The 21,460-nt window shown below is 43.6% G+C and overlaps 1 protein-coding gene across 1 annotated transcript; it reads right to left on the reverse strand.

Moving 5' to 3' along the window:
- Nucleotides 1–5,152: 5,152 nt before the first annotated feature.
- BBS2 (Bardet-Biedl syndrome 2) lies at nt 5,153–20,443 on the reverse strand (the record flags this gene model as incomplete). Its single annotated transcript, XM_009080317.1, has 16 exons — nt 5,153–5,384; nt 6,023–6,171; nt 6,877–6,989; nt 7,455–7,592; nt 8,131–8,262; nt 9,129–9,258; nt 10,272–10,443; nt 11,018–11,162; nt 11,940–12,079; nt 13,991–14,126; nt 15,415–15,501; nt 16,402–16,506; nt 18,678–18,755; nt 19,180–19,242; nt 19,516–19,641; nt 20,216–20,443. Coding segments are annotated over 16 exons (2,049 nt in total), but the record flags the coding sequence as incomplete, so codon positions are not given.
- Nucleotides 20,444–21,460: the final 1,017 nt, after the last annotated feature.

Below are 21,460 nucleotides of genomic sequence, written 5' to 3' on the forward strand. Positions count from 1 at the left end.
ACATGCACTCTCGACTGCTTTTAATGCTTCGTGGAGGGGGTTGTCACACACTGTCAGCTTTCCAGCACTTCCCTCATGGGAGCAGCACGGTGCTGTGCAGCTCTGACCTGTCAAGGTGAGAATTACAACTGTACATTGCCCCAAGCTGTGATGACTGATTTTATTAAAAAAAAAAAAAAAAAAAAGGAAATGGGTCAGTTAAATGCTTCAAGCACTGGTCAGGCAAGTTCTGTTACAAAATGCCCAAGATGTTTTCTGGGGCTTAACTGTGCTCCCTGTTTGTAGAGGCAAAAATAAAGGAGCTGCCATGGGAAATAGGAGGTTTTTCCAGCTGCACAACTCTGTGGAGTTGGTAAGGAAGACAGTGAGGCTATAAAGCTGCTGGCATTGGGAAGGACCTGGCACTGTAACAAGGAGCAGGACTTTATTATGTAAATACTGTGCAGACAGACCCAGATTCAGCCCTTTTTCTAAAGAATTTACAAGCTAAACAGCCAAGAGAAGGAACCTGTTCCTGCGCACTCAACTTGGGTGGGTATGCAGACAGCTCCTGACTTCAGCTGTGCAAGGGTTGTGGCTCCAGCTCCAGAACAGGGGCAGTGGGCTGGCAGCAGCAATGTGGTAACTTACCTCTTCCTGGCTTGTCATCCACAGATGGTAGGAAGGTCACTGACAGCATGGCCTCACTCCTTTTAGTTATGTCCTGGGGTCTGCTGGGCTCTAACTTAGCTTCTGTCACTGGAGATCAGCTCAGATATTTTGAGGCAGCAGCTAGCCTGGTCCTGTGGTAAATAGTACAATGCAGTGGTCTTGCTGCAACACCTTTAGCACATGCTTTCACTACTGTGTGCCTGCCCCACATTCGCTGCAAGCAGGACTGTGCCAGACTCACCTCCAGGCTGTCCAGCCCACCAGTAGGTTAGCAGAGCTGTGCTGGTACTTCAGGAAGCAGCCAGACTGCAGAACACCCTGCTATAGGCTCAGCCCTGGCCTGCACCTGCTTGCCTGAAACTTTGTTCTGGCACTGAGACACAGGTGTTCTTTCAGCTCATCCAGGCCAAACAGTGCAGGCCATGTGTCTGCAGTGAGCCAGGAAGCATGTTTCATTCCTCTAGCCCCTCCTGGGTTGGAAGAGGGGAGTTTTGGATTGGAGTCGGCTCCTCCAGTTCCCCAGATCTGTTGCCAAAGGCCACTGCAGTGGTGTAAGACCACAGCTGGCAGCAGAGGAGAAGTAAGCTCAAAGCAAGGCTACTTGTGCTGACATGAGTACTCTACACCCTTCATCCAGCAGGTGGGATGTCCTATGGGCATGTCTTCATGAAGATCCAGGAGCAACAACTTTCAGCTTCAATTCCAATACACAAGGTTCAAAAAATACCCCTGCCATTGCTTCCAAAGGGAAAAGTGTCTCAGCCCCCACAGGTTCCAGAGCAAGAGGAGGACAACACTGCCATTTAGAGAGCAATATGCAGCTCTCTATAGCTCCAGTGTCAGTGCCACTCCAGATTATGAGCTGTTGCTCAGTTCTAGCTTCTCCATCCTGCACTGTTGGGCGGGAAGCACACCTGGGGGTGGTTGTGCTGAGCTGCTGTTGCAAGATCTACACTATCTTGTTCATCTTTTGGCCCCTCTCCCTACACTGGCTTCTCTGTGCACTGCGCCAAGATTTTCTTGCTCGGTTTTAATCTTTGCTATTTAGAAAGACAAGAGGATGAAGCTAGAAACAACTCCTGAAGTGAGAATAGGACTCTGAATCACTAGTTTCTGAGACACTCTGCTGCCTATGGAGGTAGCAGCAATTCTCAGGGAGAAAGTTGTTATTCTGAGCTGCTCCACTAGAAAGAGACAAGTAATGGAGGTTTCAAAGAACAAAACAACCCCAAATCATTTTTGTAGTTTCAAACAAAGGTGAAAAATACCACAGCTATTCACAGCATAGTCTGCTAGGCGACGTTGGGAGTAAATTAATAATTAACAAAATGAAGTTACTTTGTTGACTGTATTGTGAGGCTAAGAATGCGCTTGGTATTTCTTGGACCAGGCTCCCAGAAGACTGGGAAGCAAATGGGTTCTCTCAAACTTACTGCTTTTTAGTAATAAATACTACACTAGAGGGCATACCAACCTCGGCTTGAGCGAGCCCCTATCTACCTGATCACACCAGGAACCACCCTTCTGTCTCCAGTGACTCAGATGAAGTCAAATTTGCAGTTAGCTTCAAAGATTTAAAAATTAACACATCTCTGCTCTCCCAACCTTCCTGTTAGTCCTGAAAGCCAGAGGCAGCCCCACCACAGCTGGTGCTGCAGGTACAGGGGAAAGGGCTCACTGAAATTTCAAATGACATCAGCTACTGGGGGGAAAAGAGATTTTCATTAATATAGCACTAGTAATGGGAGCCTCTGTAGATCTCTTGCTCAAATTAAGTGTAGCTGCTTGCAAAGTACTCCGATCATTATAGAAAGGAGCACTAATATGAAAAATACACCCACAAAATGAGTAAGCAGGACAATATAGAAAAGTAGGCTCGAGAACAGCAAGTGAACAGATTGAGGGAGTGGAAGCAAGAGAACAGGAACTTCTCACCAGGCAAGGTGGCCTTGTGCAGCCGCTTCCCACCAGCTGATTGCACCTCCAGGCCTGGCATTTGAGGCAGGGGACCAACAGCTTCCAGTTACTTAAGTGCTGAGCTGTTCAAGTACTTCATAACAAATACTTTGGGATTTGGTGGTTATTGGTTTGCCAAGTAGCTGAAAACAGAAGCAATTCAGTATGGAGTGAGATCAAGCAGTTTAGCTGTAGACCAGACTTAAGGAACCGTTGAAGCATTCACAGACACACAGCAAAGAAGTTCTGTCATTGGGTGTTCAGAAAATTAGTATTGACATGAGCAGCAATGCACAGGGCTTGAAGAAACAGGCTGGAAGCAGATAACCTGTCAGTTCCAATTGTGTTGTTCTTTTCAGCTCCAAACTGGAACTTGAATTAGGACATTGAGTCACTGCTGTAAAGATCTCTCTTCGTCAGGTGCTAATCCAGCATGGAACTGCTGCAGTCATTTCCCAGGCAGCAAAGGGGCTGTATGAGGAAGACTCCAGCCTACACTGCAGTGCCCCAGTGGGGCAGGACAGTGGTCTGGCAGGCCAGGACAGACCCAATCCCCAGCACATGTACCAAGTTGTGGTGCCACTTAAGCAGCCTTGCTCACAAATGCTTAGTAACACAGCTCTACTAACATGGTTTCAGAGCTTATTCTGGACTTGACCAGCAGCTTGACCTGCTGTGTGCAGTTCCCCTCCTGTACCCAAGAACAGGGTCACTGGGTGTCAGTCCTGGGCTGAGCTGTACCTGTGGGGCCTATCTGCCTAATCTCCTGGTGCAGGCTCAGCTCATGCCAGCTTGCTGCTGCACGCCAGCCACAGGCTGCTTTATTTCAACAGACAACTGCAAACCTGCTACCACTTCATTTGGCAAAGATGAAAGTTGGTTTTACAGGAAAATAAATTACAAATTTGTGGTCAGAAACTTAGATGGGGAAATCAGTCTTATCAGAGGTCTGGACAGTGAGTGAAGGACTGGCCTCCCTGCCAGGAGCAAAACAATTGGGCCTGGCATTGCCTGGTGCGTAGCCCTGAAAATCAGGCTGATGGGAATGCTGCTTTCTGATCAGAGCTGCTCTCTTGAGTACACGAATGTAAGCAAGCAAGCATTAGGATTTTGAACATAAAGAACAAGAGGCTGAAACAGTGGGAACAGGTACAGCAGGTGGCAGAAAGCCCAGCACTTATGCCAGGAGACTGTTCCATAATCAAGTCTCTGAGCTCACTTGCTTAGAACAGCATGGGTGGCTCACCACCCTTTCACCAAGCAGCTGGATTTGACTACCAACCAGGTTCTTAAAAGGATTCAAATGAGCTCCCACTGCACGTTCAAAGCGACAGAGGCCTGTGCTTTCAGCAGGGCAGTTCTCCTTATGGAAGGAGCTGAAGCAGTGGCAAGGAGCAGTCTGGGGGATTAAAACACATTGCAAGAACGACATTCCCCATTCAACTGGTCACAGTTCAGCTGCTCTCCAGTTGCTGTGTAATCAGGGTGGGTTTTTGGTTTTAATCCAGTAGTGGCATTAAGAGACAGACCAAATAGAGGACATGAATCCTCCTGAGAGCCCCAAGAAGCAAACCAAGACCTTCTCTTCCCAGAGGTGAGGCACCTGCTCCCCACCCACATTGTAAGCACCGATCCATAGAGGCAGGTGTGATGTGGCATGGTGCAGGAGATAGGAGCACCAGGGCCCAACCTCCATCCTGCACAGGATATTTTTAGCTTCCAGAAGAAATTTGCTTTGGCAAAGGTTCTAAAATATCTTTAGATCTGAGATAGAGCCTTACTGTAATATTTTAATCCAATTCTAAGAGATCCCACAATTAAACAGGTTTGAGCCAGAAGCCAAGTAGTTTTTCAATACCTTGTTCTTTTGATCCCATTAGGTACTGCCAGCCCTTCATGAGTATGCATCAAGCTTGGGTGTGTAGTTTGTTTTTGTTGTTCCTGAAATGCACCCCTGCCCACCTCAGTGTCTGCAGTTTTTCCAGCAGCAGCACGGAACAAGTAGCTGGAAGAAAAACTTCCTGCAATGCAGGTGCAGGGAGAGTGTTGGATATGAAACAGAACCACTTCCTAGCTGTGCAGATCACAGAACTGGATGGCTTTCAAAGACCTTCTGGCTTAAAAGTCAGCAAGGAGATGTTTTTCCTTTGGCGCTTCTAGTGCACTGCACTGCAGTTTACCTAGAGAGCTGCACATCCCTACAATGAAACCCAGGATTCTCCAGCACAGGGAGTTCAAGTGCACAGAGACTACACAGCAAAAACAGAGAAGTGGCTTGGGTTGGGTTTTTTCAACAGATTAAGCTTAACAGCTCCCATCTCCCCAGCTAAATTAGAACAAAAGCAGCCAAGCCAGTCTATGTTTTAATGGAAAAGGTTGATGCCTTACCTACAAAATATATTAAAATACATAAATAACTTATTGTAAGAAAAATAACTGTATGAACATTATACCTCTGTCTCACATAAATACCACAGCTGCACTGAAACACTGACGCTCTGCTCATGAAGCTTTGGTCTGCACATTACTTCTCACCTGTCAGCTTAACTACAATGCTACCTTTGCAATTACTTCACCCTACAGTGGAGCAGGGACTGAATTAACCACTTGTCATCTGTTATCCACCCACAGCATGGACACAATGTCTTTGTGCAGCTGCTGCTCATCTCCTTAAGACGATGCTGTTCCCACACGCATTATCCTGAACAGTGTGTTAAAGTTGTTGCTTCTTATTGCATCCCGACAAGCACTGATCACTTGTGTTTTAGGTTTGCCAACTGCAAAGAGAAAAAAGGAAAAAGCACTTGTTACTGAGCCTGAAATTGGTAAAATTACTTATTTGATCCAGTCTCAAAACTTTGGGGTTTCTTTTTTCTCTTAAACACATGGTGAAACACCACCATTTTTCTAATACACAAATAAAATCCTTTAATGAAGAATCATCTGTAGCTCTATTTTAGGAGAGTTTAAAGCACCTGTTGAAAGGGGAATGCCATAAATAGACAAAAACATACCTCCTTCCCCAAAGGCCTACAGAATTAATCACACAGATAAAACACCCCTGATTAAGTTGGTAGTTGCTTTTTCAAAGCAGAATTATAAACCAAGAACTGAAACATCACTTTTTAAATGTTTTTAGAATTATGTTCAACAAAACTAGCAATTTCTAAATCATTCAGAAAGCTGGAAACTACTTCAAACTGTTCTTTGTAAAACTGTGATCCTGGGTTATACTGGACACTCATGATCGACTGTCACAGGCAACTGGCTGTGAAAGAAAAATGAAAAATTGCTTCTACTAATTGAGTTTGAGGCCCAAAAGCCTGAAGCCACTCAACAAACCCAGCTGGCCTCCAGGACAAATCTGCCTCACTGGGGTCCAAGACTCCTGTTCCCACCAAACACAGAGACTTACCACGTAACCGCCCAGCCCGCTGGATTGCCTGATTCACAGCTTTCAGATTGTTCAGCAGCTCTGTGTGATTGTTGCAACGAATTTTGTACTGATTTATTAAATCTCTGTTCAGGTCATACAGCTCCATGTACCTTGTCTTCATGTTTTTCCTGGGGGAACAGTCAGTTCAGTTAGTTGCATCTCTGGGGACAAGAATCTCATTCCTGGTTTCTCAAGACAAAGGTGCAGCAATACATGGTTGTGATGGCTATCACAGTCACCCGTGTGTCTGCCAGCTACAAGACAACAGACCTCTCCAGACATGTTGGTTATACTCATTATTTTACTGGAAAAAAGAAACAGTCTATTTTTGCAGTTACTTCATCCAGCAAGACACAGTGGAGATACAACTTTCCCTGGTGAAAGTACCACTGCTCTGCAGTAGCTCAGACCTCTTCACTGCTGCTCTTCAGAGTAAAGCTCAGACATCAGCAGAACACAGCAAATCAGAGTGAAAACCTAAAATTTGTTTCTTGGTGTTCTTGAAAGTTTGTACACCACAGACACCTTTTCCTTCCTTCTTCCCTTAACATATTTTTTCTAACACATCTCACCATCTTGAAGTAGATTCACTTCACCTGCTCTACACTAAGTCCCTACCCCTGTCCTCTTGCCTTTCCCTAACTGGTTTTCCACCTGAAGAACAAGACAAGGTTCAAGAACAGCTCATGGTGGGATCAGCAAATTCTACATCAAAAGTTGTAACTAGGCAACTCCTGTATCACACCAGTGGGTTTTTGTGCTCTTTTCTGCCTGAGAAGCTAAGACTGGCCACTTTAAACCCAAAACACACAAGCTAAGCAGCAATTGCTCACATGTCTCCCAGAAGCCGTGCATCTTCTGCCTGAACCAGCATGCTGCGGATGAGGTTGGAGTGCTCAGCCATGTCAGCAGTGAGCCTCTGGTTCACTGCGTGGTGTTCATCCACCTGTCCAGGGGAAATAAGTCATAAGCAACAGCCCTTGGCACCCTGAGCACACAGCTAGTCCTTCAGGCTAAACCTTGGCCCAGTGTAAGAGGAAGTAACATCCCAACTTAACCTACCAGCACCTCGAAGACTGTTCTCCTTCCCCTCACCCTCAGCTGCCAGAGCAGTACCTTGGCCCTCAGAAAGTGAGCAGGCTGAGACACACCTCATGCCCTGACCCAAATCCACAGATTAGTCTCCCAGATAACATATTTACACTATCCTAAAACAACCAACTGCCAACGACCAAGGGCCTGTTCTGCAGAACAAAGGATAGACAGAAAATTGAGGGTGTCCCACAGAATACAGAGCAAGCCATTGGAGGCTGATTTCCACATGAAGATAAAGCAGTTCAAAGATCCTTTCATACAAACACCCACAGTGACTGCTTATCTGTCGACTTAGAAATGCCCAGTGCCTCCTCACCTTCACCAAGACTTTGCGCAGCTCCTCAAAGTATGCAGGGAAATCTGCTTCCACCTGCAAATCTTCAATGGCCAGGAAGGAGGCCATTGACTGGACAATGTCACCAGCTAGATCAATGTCATCTGTGTTGATGGAAATCTGTCAGAAAGGAAAGAAAGCACTTCAGCACTCTTCCATGCCAGAACATGTCCCAGAACTGCCCAGCAGGACTGCCTCTCCAACAGTTACCCAGGCTCAAAGCAGATCCTGTTATCAAGAGGCAAATCTGTTGCATGGGCAAGCTCTACAGCTTTCAGTAGACTAGGAGACACTGGTTTCAAAGGGGCTTTTATTCAGGCTTGGGACAGAGAGGTATCTGTGCACACAGGACCAGTGCAGAAGTTACAGGCAGCCTTTGTGCCTCACATTATGCCTCCATGAAACCACTCTGTGAGGAAACAAATACCCTCCTTTCCTACAGATCTTCAGGCTAAGCAGTTTACTTCATTAACAGGCCCTGGAATTTTACCCACTAACAGTAAACAGACCCCAAAGTTTCCAAAAGCATCTCTGTAACACGAGTACTTTCTCTGCCTGTTCGGTCATCCTTCATTTTTACAGCCTCATACTGGCACCACCCTGAAGTTTCACTGCAGTATAATTAAAGGTGTGTCCCCTTGTCTATGGAGGTACTCACCTCTCCACCAGGCTTGATTTTGATGCAGAGCTGACCTGCATTACGGAGGGAAGTGAAGCAAACCTGAAATGGAGCACTCTGAAACTCTGCATCCTCTGGCAGCAAGAAGCTCTGATTCAGCCACATAACGATCTTGCAAAAATAAAATTAAGAGCATCAGCCACCCCTTGTGTGGAAAGCCTGAGGAACCACAAATGTCCCCACATGTGACGTGCATCAGGACACTCTGCTCAGGGTACCCTGGAAATTTGATTTACTAGATTTCATCCCCTAACCACATGTCACGAACTTGTTGTAATGAGGACAGTTGAATCCTTGCGCCATAGCTGAATATTCCTAAGAAAATCAAATCAAACAACCACAGACCACAGCTCAAGGTCAAAACATAAGCTCAAGTCTGGAGATCAGACTTTCTCTTTTCCCAAAGAAAGCTGGGATGCAAGGCTTGGTTCTACTGCAGGAAGTTAAAATTTTGTTTATCTTGTTTGTTATCTTGGCCATTTAATGCAATAAAGGTCATGTAAATATGGCAGAGCCCAACAGTTGTGAGGGAAATGACCTGCTCTAGTTACTGGCATCCCACAATTCAGATCTTTTGAAACCAAAGCTGCTCATCTGTTGTGAAACTGAGCCATTATCTGAGCATGGTGCTGCCTTTTCCTGTTCTCTGCTCATTTACAAAATTCAGCACTCACTACAGGGCTCGTTCTGCCCTTGGCATTCCAGCAGCCAGCAAACAGCAAACAAGATAATATCTGAATCTCAGGCCATTAGTTCCTGCAGGAATTCCTGATGCTGGGAATGCCCCAACTGAGGCATCTCTTAAAGAAAGAAAAAAAGCAGTCAATTCGCAATACACAGACTAAAGGCAAACTCTGCAGTTCACTTCCTAACTTTTCCTCTGCTATTTTTCCAATAGAAATTTTCCAAATCTCGAGTTGACTGCAAACCCTCCACCTGTGTGGGACTGGAAAATAGGAATCAGAGCAGAAACTCACCCTTTGTGGCCTCTCATTCGTGGTATAGTTAACAAAGCTCAGGGGCTCTGTGGCTGAGTCAGGGCTGCTCAGAGCATACATGGAAAAGCGAGGAAGCTGTCTTGTCAACTCGAATACATGGAACTGTGTGCTGGCAGCAATCCAGAAGGAAAATGGAGACAGTCACTAACATAGCAGGGCTTTACCTATTGCAACAGATCCTGGTTCTTTTTTAGCTGGGTACTGACATCAGCAACCTCCAGTTACGAAATCAGCTGTTCACTGCTCCCCAGGAAGAAACACTGGAACTTGGAAATTCCAGGCTTATCACATCATGAGGTTGCATGATTCCTCCCCATTGCTGATGTGTCTGATAATCCTTTCACTGAAATATACTCTCTATGTTGACACATTTACAAATTTACTATGTCACTGGATATTTTTTTTACAAGTTCAGATCTTATGAAAAGCAATATTTAGACAAACAGAGGAAACAAAAAGGGAATTCAGTCCCATTTCTGGCTAGCTCTCAAAATATGCCTCCCTGTTCAAGGCGAAGATGCTGCTTCCCAGGGCACCAACAGTTCTGGAGGATGTGAGCAGGGAGAAAGTTGCTTTCAAGGGCATGTGAAATGACATTTTACTTCTATGGAGGGATATTTCTATGGGATACTGGAAAAGTGTTGTCTTGAAATCAAACGTGTTATTTTCTATTTAACCAAATGGGCTCAGGGTTAGTTTACAGCTTGAAAGACACAGCTGTGTCTCCAAGCTCACTCAAATATTCCATCCAGAGCAGACACCAGGGTGCCTGGAGGGGCAGCCCCTTAGGGCAAGCAGCCTGGATACAGCCTCTGCCTCCTGATTCCCTCCACAATCTTTTGGACAAGAAATGTGCACCCTTTCCCTAAGGCAGAGCCAGAACACAACAGATCCCAGTGACTCCAGAGCATTTAGACTTTGTCTGGAGAAGAGCTCAGCATCACAGGTACAACAGTGTTTTTAAGACAGCATTCCAGCTCTTCTCCCAGTAACAGAGAGACGTGGGGCACAAGGGAATTAATGGTGCACTTCCCATAGGGCATGCATGAAGCCACATCACTGCTGTTTCCTGGTCACACAGTTAGCACTGCAGACCAGCAGAGATCACAACACAAAACTCACCTGTTCTGGTAACCCACAAAGGCTTTGATGTGCAAATCCACAGGGACATCTTTGGGTGGAGTAAGGGGAACACGAACACAGCCTGAGAGGTTCTGGAGACTGGGGTGTACCACATGGCTCTCTCCTTCAAATATGCCCTCAGCAAAGATCAGCACAGCACGGATGATTGTGTCTTTGTAACAGGAAGAAAAAGTAGTTGCTAAATTAACAGCTGTCCTCTAGCAACAAATCACTGTTTTCAGCATTAAGCATGGTCAACTCTTTACACCCCTCCTCCGAATTGTTAAAATACCCTAGGTGACCAGGACCACCATGTTTGGACCTGACCGCATCTTGGCACACATGGTGCTAGGTGAATTTGCTATCTTGGGGTAGTTCTAGTCTTGCACATAAAGCCAGCTGAGGTCCAGCTATATTCATGCAACACCCTCAGTAAAACAGCTGTAGGTTTATGCTTAGTCCACACCAGGAGTGCTGCAGGGATCACCAAGACTGGTTTCATCCAAGTTAAATGTTAATTGCCTCAGAAAATAACACATAACGAGAAACAAATTTCATCAAACTCCTCTCCTCTGAGACCCATCAAAGGAACACAGCTTGATTCAAAACGTTGTGAAAGGAAAGAAACCACAAAGGGGACATTACAGACAATAAAGGGGAGACATGCAAATCATCAGCTAAATATAACTAAAAATTTGCATGAATTTACATGAAATGAATACCAATGGTTGCAGGTTACCACTCACCATTCGTGGTGGAAATACAGAGCTCCACATGAGCAGACTGGCTGTCAGAACCCAGATTAACTGAGAGGGCTGTCTGGAGCTGAGTGTTTGCTGGAATCACACCTCTCTGCCCATCAACGTCCTTCAACTGAGTGTTCAGTTCAGCCTGTTGCAAAACACATACCCTTCAGTATCAGAATTTCAATATTTTCATTCAAGAAACCTAGAAAACATATGCATAAATCAGTTCTCTTTTCTTGCTGGAGAAGGTTGCATTACAGCAATTCCCAGACACTTCACACAGCTATGAGTGGCACCTGGACAAGGCATGGAGCTGTAGACACTTGGGCTACAATTTGTTTGTGTGCTCTACCATCAATGGATCTCTCCTTTACATACATTCCATTTTAAGCACAAGCTTATAGAATTCCAGGCTTTTGCTACGGTGGTTGTTTACTGTTCAAATATGAATTTGCTCTTTCCTCACACTACTTTTTGAAACTCTTATTTCTGCACGTTCACCACCAAGCCACAAACGTGCTTCCTACACCCTGGCAGTGCTCCCAGCCCTCACCCAGTGACCTGATCCTCTCACTCAATCCCCTCTAACCCCCAAGTTGGCTTACGTATTGAGAATTACAATTTGCAGTCATAAGCCAAAATGCAGGGCTGAAGGGAATCCAGCTCCAAACAAAACTGCTCTGGCAAGAGGAAGGAGAAAGGAAAGTGCTACTTATTAAAATACAAAAAGCAAGTTCTGAACTTGCACACAGAGCAAGCCAAACGCAGAAGCAGGAACCCCCAGCAGACAATCTCGCTTCACCCTGCCAGGTTACAGTTCTGACTTGTCAGGACTGACTGCCCCACAACTGCTTCCTAGATTACTCCAGATTTATAGCAACAGGAAGGTGTGTTTTGGCCCTACACATTGTTTAAGTAGTACCTTTGCATTTTCCTCATAATTTCTTAATTCCAGCAGCAGATTTTGTTTCTTTTGACTAAGTTCTCGGATCAGATCCTGCTCAGCACTCGTATCCGTTAGGTTTCCTTTCATTTCCTCACCTCCTGGCAGATAGCCTCGGACTGTACAGAAACAAAACACAGCCAGTTTCAGTAAAGCCTTTCACAGCCTCCCCAAAACTTCAGTTTATGTAATGAGACTTGCTTGGATCACCTCTGCAACAGACACTAGTTCTGGTCTTCAGCTGTTACTACTCTGCTGAAGCCCTGAGCACTGATTTAGCCCCACAGAGGTTCTGAATTTCTTGGTGACTGGGACAAGAGAACTGCACATTTAAAATAAAGAAAGAAAAAAGGTGAATTTCCAACCTATCTTTAAGCTGTATTCACCTGGCCAGACAAGTGCAGCCCCCAGTCTTTTTGCAAGAGGATCCCCACTGCAATCATTCTTTCAGGTGCTTAGGCAAGTTTGCAATTATGCAAAATTAATACAATGTGTACCTGGATTTCTAGAGCTGGTCAGAGGAGTTGCTGTGGTCTGGAAGTGACTGTAAGTCACTGTCAATCGGCCAGTAAACAAGATTTGCCCACATTAGTTTTCCCCCAAATCAAGGGGTACTTCACTTCAAGGGGTAAGACCTGTTTCCGAGTAGCCCATTGGAGCACAGAGCTATGGAAATATCTCTAACTGTGGAGACAGAGGACCTGAAGAGATGATGAGACAAAGAGGCTTGCTCTAAACTCCCATACTGCTCTAGGGCTGTGTGCTCTGACTGCAGCTGACAGTGAAAGCCAGGGACAAAAGTCTTATACCTGTAAAGAATATGCTGCCTGACTGCATATGACTGCTGCCCTGTAAAAAGTCCTATGGAGCCTGAAAAGCATGAGCTTGCACACTGTCCTACGATGAAAGGACCAGCTTTAATATTTCTGAGTGAATCATCCATTTAAAATGAGAGCAAGAGAAAACACACTGCAACACAGAACAATACCTCACGTGAAAGAATGCTGGTCCCAAACAGAACTCTAATGACAAGGACTATGAGAATGTATTGTCTATATAATCCCAGAAATACTAATTAGTAAGGCCTAAAGGGATCCCCATCATGCCAAGGCTTGTTTATGATGGACCCATCAGAAAAGGATGATCATGTTCAGTGATATTAACCTACACAGTTCTGCTAGGTTCTTCAGAACTGGGTACAATGCTCCCCTTCTGTAAGCTTGGGAAAGAGGTTAATATGCTGAAGACCAAGTGCAGCAAATCCCCACAGCCTGTGATTAAGACAGCAAAACACTGAGCTATTTAACAAGGACAGGCTTTTGTCTCAATGGGTTGTGCCAGACCTGCTTGTCTCAGGTCACTGACGCCGAGCAGCCGGATAATCATACCAGTGTCTTTCCTGGAGCCATCCCTGCAAATTCATGCTGAGTTTATTTAAATAATCTGTGATCACATTTGTTTCCATTCACAGGAACCACATCTGACTTCTTGAATGCATGGTGGGATAAATCCACCACTTCTCCAGTCTCAGGATAGCATTTTCCAGGAAACAAAGCACTGTTAACATCTAAAATTTCTAATATAAAAACTATTCATCTGTAGAAGAAAGCCAAAACACACACGTACCCTTAAGCTCTATAAACACCTCTACCCACTGTAAAGCAGCCAAAGAACTACAACATAGAAAAAAAAAGATTTCCTATATATTCATGTTATAGTGTAGCCTGAAGAACCAGAGTCTGTACTAAATATCATTATCTTTGCATTAGGATGGAGCTTCTTCCATTAGACAAATGTGCTTTGATGGCTTCTTGGATCCTAATGAAACACATGCTGATTATCACAGAGAAGGCAATATTCAACATCCTGTTTGCAGATAGCATAACTCAAAATTCCCTTAACTTCGCATAAAGCAAAGGGAATTTGGCACACAAAATGTTGGAACCACAATAATGTTTAGCTAATCTGAGATGATGTGATGTGCCTGATATTATTGTGTATTAAATTAATATCCTGAACAATGCTCTTACTTTCACCATCAATTGAACAGCAGATTAACTGGGTGCTCCCATCCATTCTGTAATCCCCCTCCACCAGTCCTGCAATTGAGGAAGCAAAGTTGTCCTTAAAGATGACCTCCCCAGTCCGGTCACTGCGTGCATCAACCTGGAACAGCAAAAAGTGCCAAGCCTCAGCATCAACAGAGAAGCTACCTCCAAAATACATGTCATGCCATACTCTGAGCTGTTACTGAAATCCAGCTCCACTCACAGAACTGCAGGTGAAGCTGCAGCTCTGCTGATCTGAACACCACACATGAAAAATACACCATGAAGGAATGACCTCTAGGCAGATTCAGCTAGAAAATGCTGCTCTTCAGAGATGCTTCCCTAAGTTACAAACAAGGAAGGAAAGAAAGGGACTATAAGTCTGTACTGGGAAGTTATACACATATGAATGCAGCAGTGATGGGAACTAAACCAGAAATAACCTTGATGCAGTATTTACAACCTCTCCTCTTAGCTGCAGCCCTTGTGTGGTGAATTATTTTTATACATAAATACCACAACCTTCAATTATCTTTCATTGGGGAAGAACAGTGAGGGGGCTCAGTTCCATGCACTGTGTATTTCCCAAAGCACAGGTCCCAGTTTTACTCTTCCTAGGAGCTACAGACTGTTTCAGACCAACAAGCTGGGTAAAGAGTGCCAGTGGAAAAGAACAGGAGTAAAGTAAGGTGAGATTCGCTCTTTAACAATGTTATACACCTAATCCAACACGAGTTACAACATACCTGGGCTCTAGACTGCCAGCTTGATATGAAGTTATTAAATTCCCCCAGGCTAATGGGAGTAATGAGAGGTGTTGAAGAAAAAAGCATAGCTTTACAAAAAAAATCCTGGCAAGCTGCATTCAGGAAAGATGTGGCAGTTACAACAGCCGTTTGTGGCAAAGGGGAATACCAAGCAACAGGTTTAAAAGAATTAAGGCTGAGCTGTATAGAATGCCTTTACATAAAACTAAATAATGCTTGATTAATCCTGCCACAGTCGAGACTGATGCTGGTCTCCTGTTACATAACTGCTTTGTCTTCCCTGTAGTTTGGGAACATTCAGGAAACATTGCAGAGGATCATTAGCATGTCCTCAAGACACACCTGAAAAGAGACATTCAAGAGCTCTAGGATGTGGCATGTGATCTGTGCTGCCATAGAAACAACTTGCCACACCTTAGCAATTGACTCGGAGTTAAGCAGAGGAAGCAGCTTTTCTCTGATCTTGCACTTGGCACAGGACCCACCAGCCAAACTATGTTTATTGAAACAGATCTTCAGCACTCAGTGTTCAAGTCTTTTTAATTTTTTCTGGTTGATGTTCTTCAGATAATTTAACAGGCTTGTTCAAATACAGCTTCCATATCTACAGCTCCTCATTTCCCCCCTGTATAAACTCACTTTGCCATTGGACCAGCCAGTGATCAGCTCAGGCACTCCGTCAGAGTTCAGGTCAAACGCATGTATGCTCATTGCGAGGTTTTTTGACTGAGGACAGAAAAGAAAGAACAAATTAAGCTTGGGTATGTTTTCTAAATTGCACATGTGTGACACATGCAAAACACTGGACTCTGAGGCTAAGGATTACAGAAAGTAATATAATAATGTCTCCTAGCAGGAAGTTTGAGCATCACTAAAGTCACACACATGTGAAATGTTAGCCCTCACACAACAAACCTAGTCCACAGCTCTGAGGACCTGATTGTTCCTTTAAACACATTTTCAACCAAGCAGGTGATTAGAAGTCACAAAAGCAAAGCATAAAAAGCCAAATCCTCTAGAAAAAAAAAAATCAAGGCTTCAACATTGTCATAAACTGAGAGCACTGAGGACATCCTTCAGCCTCTTCCTGCCACCTCCTAAGCAATATTTTTTTCTTATTACTATTAAATGTACTCTGCTAATCTGCATCATATTAAGAATATTAAAATGAACATTAGGAAAGGATCTTGCCATATTGATTTGCTGGAGCAGCAAATTGCTATTGATGAGAAAAATTAACTTTGAGCATAGACAATGCAAGACTTTAGTCTCTGAAAAACAGTTATTGATTCAACAATACAGTCAGAGGCATCCTCTACATGAACTCAAACTTATCCATTACTTAAATAACCCTGTGAAGCTGAAGCATCCCTAGTTGTATGGTTGTATCTGTGCTGTTTAAACCAACATCAACAGTCCCAAAGTACTGAAGGAACCGACATGGGATTCGTTTCGCATGTACCTATAAAAATGGGTAGATTTTGTAAGGTCAAAATTACATTAGGTTCTCTGCTCAGCAAAGTTCATCAAAGGAGTCTGGATAACATCAGAATGACCTGAGATGAGGTACCAAGTCTCCTAGCAGCCTTTGAGCTTTCTGTGATGATATTCCAACCCTGGACTAACCTTAATCCTCCAGTAGCGCGATGTCTTGTCATAAACTCCAACGGTTCCATTAGCAAGAGCATAGCCAAACCGACTGCCATACATGGGGCTAAGGGCAGTAATAGTCTTGTGGGGAAAGGAGGGAGAGAGGGGACACAGGTGTGAAAACTTCTGCAACTTCAAGTAACAGGAAACAAGCTATAAGATCTATCATATGAACTCTACAATCCTTAAGCAGTAAATAAGTCTACTGTAGGAAGCATTGAGTACTGAAGTCCTTTTAAGAATCAGTTTGGAGTCACCAAAGGCCTTGCAGGATTTCCTCACACAAACTGCATTGCCAGCATTAGGAAACACTTCAGGATTGCAGAACTGCCCTCAAATTGTGTACCTTGACCAAGTATTTCCTACCACAGGTAGCAACACAATTGCTCATAGGATTCCTGTGGTCATCGGTGCTAACACACTATCATTGAAAAACTAGTCCAAACACACAACAGTCTTTAAGTTTCAGGAGCTGAGGATGCCAAAGGTTCAATTTACCTGGGTTAGGAAAGCCCTGCATATATTATTGGTAGAAAATCTTTGCCTGAGATTACTGAGATAAAAATTAACAGCTCCCACACTTGGACTTCATTGAAACACAACTGGAACACCAGGCTAGGTATTACCTGAATAAGTAACAGCTTCAGGGAAAGACCTGAGAGTCATAACTAGGCCTGCTTCTCACTCCTTTTGAGACCCATTCTTCACTGAGCAAAGGTTCCCAGTGCTTGGAAATGCAGGTCTTTCCACACACTAAGGCTAGAGATTTTAATGTCACAAGGAGCAGTTGCAATCATCTGTCTGGGCTTCTGCACAACATAGCACAGGAGACTTCCTTCAATTAAATTCTTCACCAGCTTCTTATTTAAACTCATCTGACTGTGCTCCTTGGGTTTTTTTACTATAAAACATGGTTTCCAAACCCTTTATCCTTTCCTCTCACAATCTACTCCGAAGTCTTTCTCAAGGATTAAAACCTTCCGAAGTACAAGCACCTAGTAAGGACAGAAGACCCCAGCAACAGCCAGAAGGTAACAATACCCTGTAAATTTATACCTGATCATCCATTTCTAAGAATCACAGCAGTCTACAGCTTCACTTTCACCAGAGTAAGTGATTACACACAGAAAACGCAAACTATTCAAGACTTCCAAACCAAGCATAAAGCAAATGTTCCCTAAATCTACTGTCCTAAACAGAAAGGCTTAGGTGCAGCTGTGTCCTTTTCAATTAGAACAGTAGGATTGTAACAGGCCTCCTAAGACTCTGCAGGAGTGAATTTAAAACAATTCTACTGTGGACCTGGAAATAAATCACACATGAGTGATGGACCTTTAGCTTCCCATTAACTAGAAACCCCTACGTGATGGACAGGCCACTGCACAGACAGCAGGATGTATGACAGGCCCAGTTCTAATTCTAGCAATAGCAACAACCTCCTTTCCAAGAACAGTGCCTGGATTTGTCATTTATAGCTCTTCCTAAGTGGTTTAATACCTAACTAAGCCTTTTAGTCCCAACTTGGGCAGTGGGGAGACCTCAAATCTTTAAGTACAAAGGTCTGTAACATGTCCTTACTCAACCCTGGGTCCAGAAGAGCCATGAGAGGACTGAGAACACTTCTAAATGCAGTGATAAAGGTATTTCACTCCCGAGAAATGAAAATCTGACAGTGAAGATCTTCTCTCAGTTCTTAAACTACAGAGCAGCTCCTACACCTCTCATTTATCCCTCTGTAAACCTACCTGCCTCATACTTTACCGTAGGCACCACGGCCCTTATTATACAGCCAGTATGCAACTCCAATTGCAAGATAAACCTTCAGTTTTGCCTGGGCATCCCCCTTCTATCCTGTCATGCACTGTCTGGATACACATGCATAATTCACCATGACTTAATGCATCTGAGGAAAACTGTAGAAGATATTCTTTTGCTCAGAGGGCATTAACACTTATCAGAGGGCATTAACATCACCCTTGGACTGGGCTCCGACTTTCAGGGAAGCAATAGTCACTTTTCTCAACCCGGTGAAAGGTTTGTAAATAAACAAAGCAAAAAAGCCCCTGCATAATGAAAGACATTATTAAGCTCTAACTTTTGCAGTTCTAGCAGATTAGATACGGTGCCAAACAGTTAAGTAACTACTTAACTACACAATAAATCTGAACCAGAGTAATCAGAGAAGCTTTACAGTATGCAATGCTTTCAGCTCCATCAGCAATTATAACAAACATTAGCTAGAAGTGATTTACTTCTGTCTCTGACATTTCTGCCAGGATCTCATCTTCTTTAAACACCCGGATGTCAAAATCTTCAGAGCCAACAAGAAGCTGTAAAGAAAAAAAGCTGACCTTAAAATACTTAGTCAAGCTAAGGAAATAAAAAAAAAGATACACCAGGATCCAAAGGACAAATAAATATTCTAAGTCCAGCAATGAAGTGGTTTAAACAGCTGTATGAAAAGTTGTCAGTGGAACAAAAAGTACACTCTGTCAAGAGAAAATTTCAGAAGTCTCCCACTGATCACGTATTAGCTATTCATTTATTTGTCAAGCCAGGCTCTACAAAACCATAGTGAAGTATCTAGGGTAGGAATCAGAAGAGATACTTTGGAACATCAGGGCACAACACACACAGGGATCACTTCAAGTGGTAATATAAATCAGATCATATTCAATAACCCAAGTGGTTTTTATTATCATTTCACTACAAGACCAGAAGAACAGGTGAATTAACATGTAAATGGTTACAAACCTCAGTCTTGCCATCACCATCAAAGTCACACAGCGCTAACGAACGAACGTTGTCTCCAGTAACCTGAAAGAAGAAAGACAGTACTCAATACTGTTGGTAGCTGCCAGAAGGTGAACTGGTTTTATTATCTCAACTACCACAAACAACCGATACAGTCAATGTTCAAGCAACATCTGAGTGCACTGAATACATGACTAAAATACAGTTTAACGTCTGAGATAAATTAAGAAAGATCAACAACCAAATTAATATTTATCATACTGAAAAAAATCAAGAGGAATTAGTGCCACCAGAAGAATCTTCTAACAACACAAAAACCATTATGCATAGCCTTACTGTCCAAAAACGGTCATTTCCTTCATGATCAAAGCCCTGCAGGGCACAGTTTCCACCAATAATAGCAAGTGGAGGTGAAATATCTCCCAGCTTTCCAAGAACTATTGCATTGGCTCCATCTGAAACCTACAGAGGAACATCAAAGGAAAGAAGAAACAGCAGGCAGTAAGACAACAGAGTACACAAATCAAGAAGGAAATTCCCAACATTATCATTGTCATAGAATTATAGAATTTTAGGGGTTGGAATGGACCTTAAAGGTCATCTAGTCCCAACCCCCTGCCCTGGGCAGGGACACCTACCCCCTAGACCAGGATGCTCAAAGCCTCGTCCAACCTGGCTTTGAACACTGCCAGGGTTGGGGCAGCCACCACTTCCTTGGGCAATCTGTGCCAGTGTCTCACCACACTGTCAGTTTCGCTGAGCTCTGACTGCCTATTAATTTTCTTAAATTCTGTCTTGTTAGGTGATGTGTGACATATTATGAAACAATATACACACAGACACACATCACATTCATATCTTTAATTTGAAATATTGCAGATCCTTTACAGACAAAACGTTCTGAATACAGTAAGAGAACTAATGCATAGCACAGAAGCACAATTAATTGACAAAGTAATGTAAGAACTGTGATCTTTACAATGGAAAGAGACAGGAAACAATGGAGATACTAGAAAAAGCAGTGAAATTAACTTGCCTCTCTGTAAAACAAATCTGAGTTGTTATACACGTCATAAGCCAATAAATTAGTCTGTGTTCCAACCAGGAGACAATCATATCCCAGCTCAGGGTTCAGCACTCCTGAAGTCAGACAAGTGATCCCTTGGTTAATGTTGAGCAGAGAAATGTCTGAATCTTGGTTACTCTGCACCATTCGGTTTGTGCTTGTTCTCTGCCCTCGGGCATGAGGATTGTGAATAAAAACCTGCAGAAACAAAGCATGTGTCTGTTTGCATATAAACAGTAAAGACTACTGTTTGGATAATAACTGCAATGAAGAAGAAGAGTATTCACTCAGCCCATTGGGGGCTTTGCTGACAATAGTATTTCTCACAGTTATTCTTTAAACTATACCAGAAAAGAGAAATGACAGGAAAAACTGTGCTCTGGCCGTTGGAATCGACACCATTGCTCTATTTGTTTCTGAAAATGACAAGTCTTCAGAATAAGGCAAAAAAGCAAACCAAAGGGAGCAACAACAAATGAAACAAATTACATCCAGCTGGTAACAGTGTCAGCAAAACATCTCAAACAGGACAATTTACCTGGTACCTATATGTAACCTCCATCTGTAGGTGAACATGGCTAATTTAAAAAGGGGCCTGTAATAAATAAGTTTTTATTCTCACTGACCAATATTCAGTCACTGTAATTGTTTGGAGCCAAGTCAGGGGATCCAGGATATTATGGCTCAATAGCTTTTGCTTTATGGCTGTACAGTCTGTCCCTTGGACAAGTTTTTGCTCTATGCTGTTCCTAAAGGCTCCAAAATAAAATGAATTATAATGCTGGGAACCATCACAGATGAACCCTGTTTGTATTTACAACAAATTAAATGCCTCTGTGGGTTTATGTTTCAACCTATGCTTTGTTTATTATTCAGATTGTACTTAACCCTCTTCTGTTTATGTTTCCCACTCGAACAGAGCACACAGGATGCTCTGTCCCCGCGAGGCTCCCTGTGCATCACCCACAGAAACCTCAGCACCGCTGCCTTTATCAGCACCCAGAGGAGTCTGTAACAGTGCCAAGGCTCACTGCTGGAACAGAGAACTGTATGATAAACCCAAGGCTGGAAAAAAATCCCATTGTCTGCTAGAAAACATTTAAGTTTCCTTGACAACTTTGGTTCACAGAACGGTTCAGGTTGGAAGGGACCACTGGAATCACCCAGTCCAACATCATGTTACTCTGGATTGTGTCCAGACAGCTGCTGAGCATC

This window comes from Acanthisitta chloris, unplaced genomic scaffold, assembly GCF_000695815.1.
Source record: "Acanthisitta chloris isolate BGI_N310 unplaced genomic scaffold, ASM69581v1 scaffold21708, whole genome shotgun sequence".
NCBI classification, from domain to species: Eukaryota; Metazoa; Chordata; class Aves; order Passeriformes; family Acanthisittidae; genus Acanthisitta; species Acanthisitta chloris.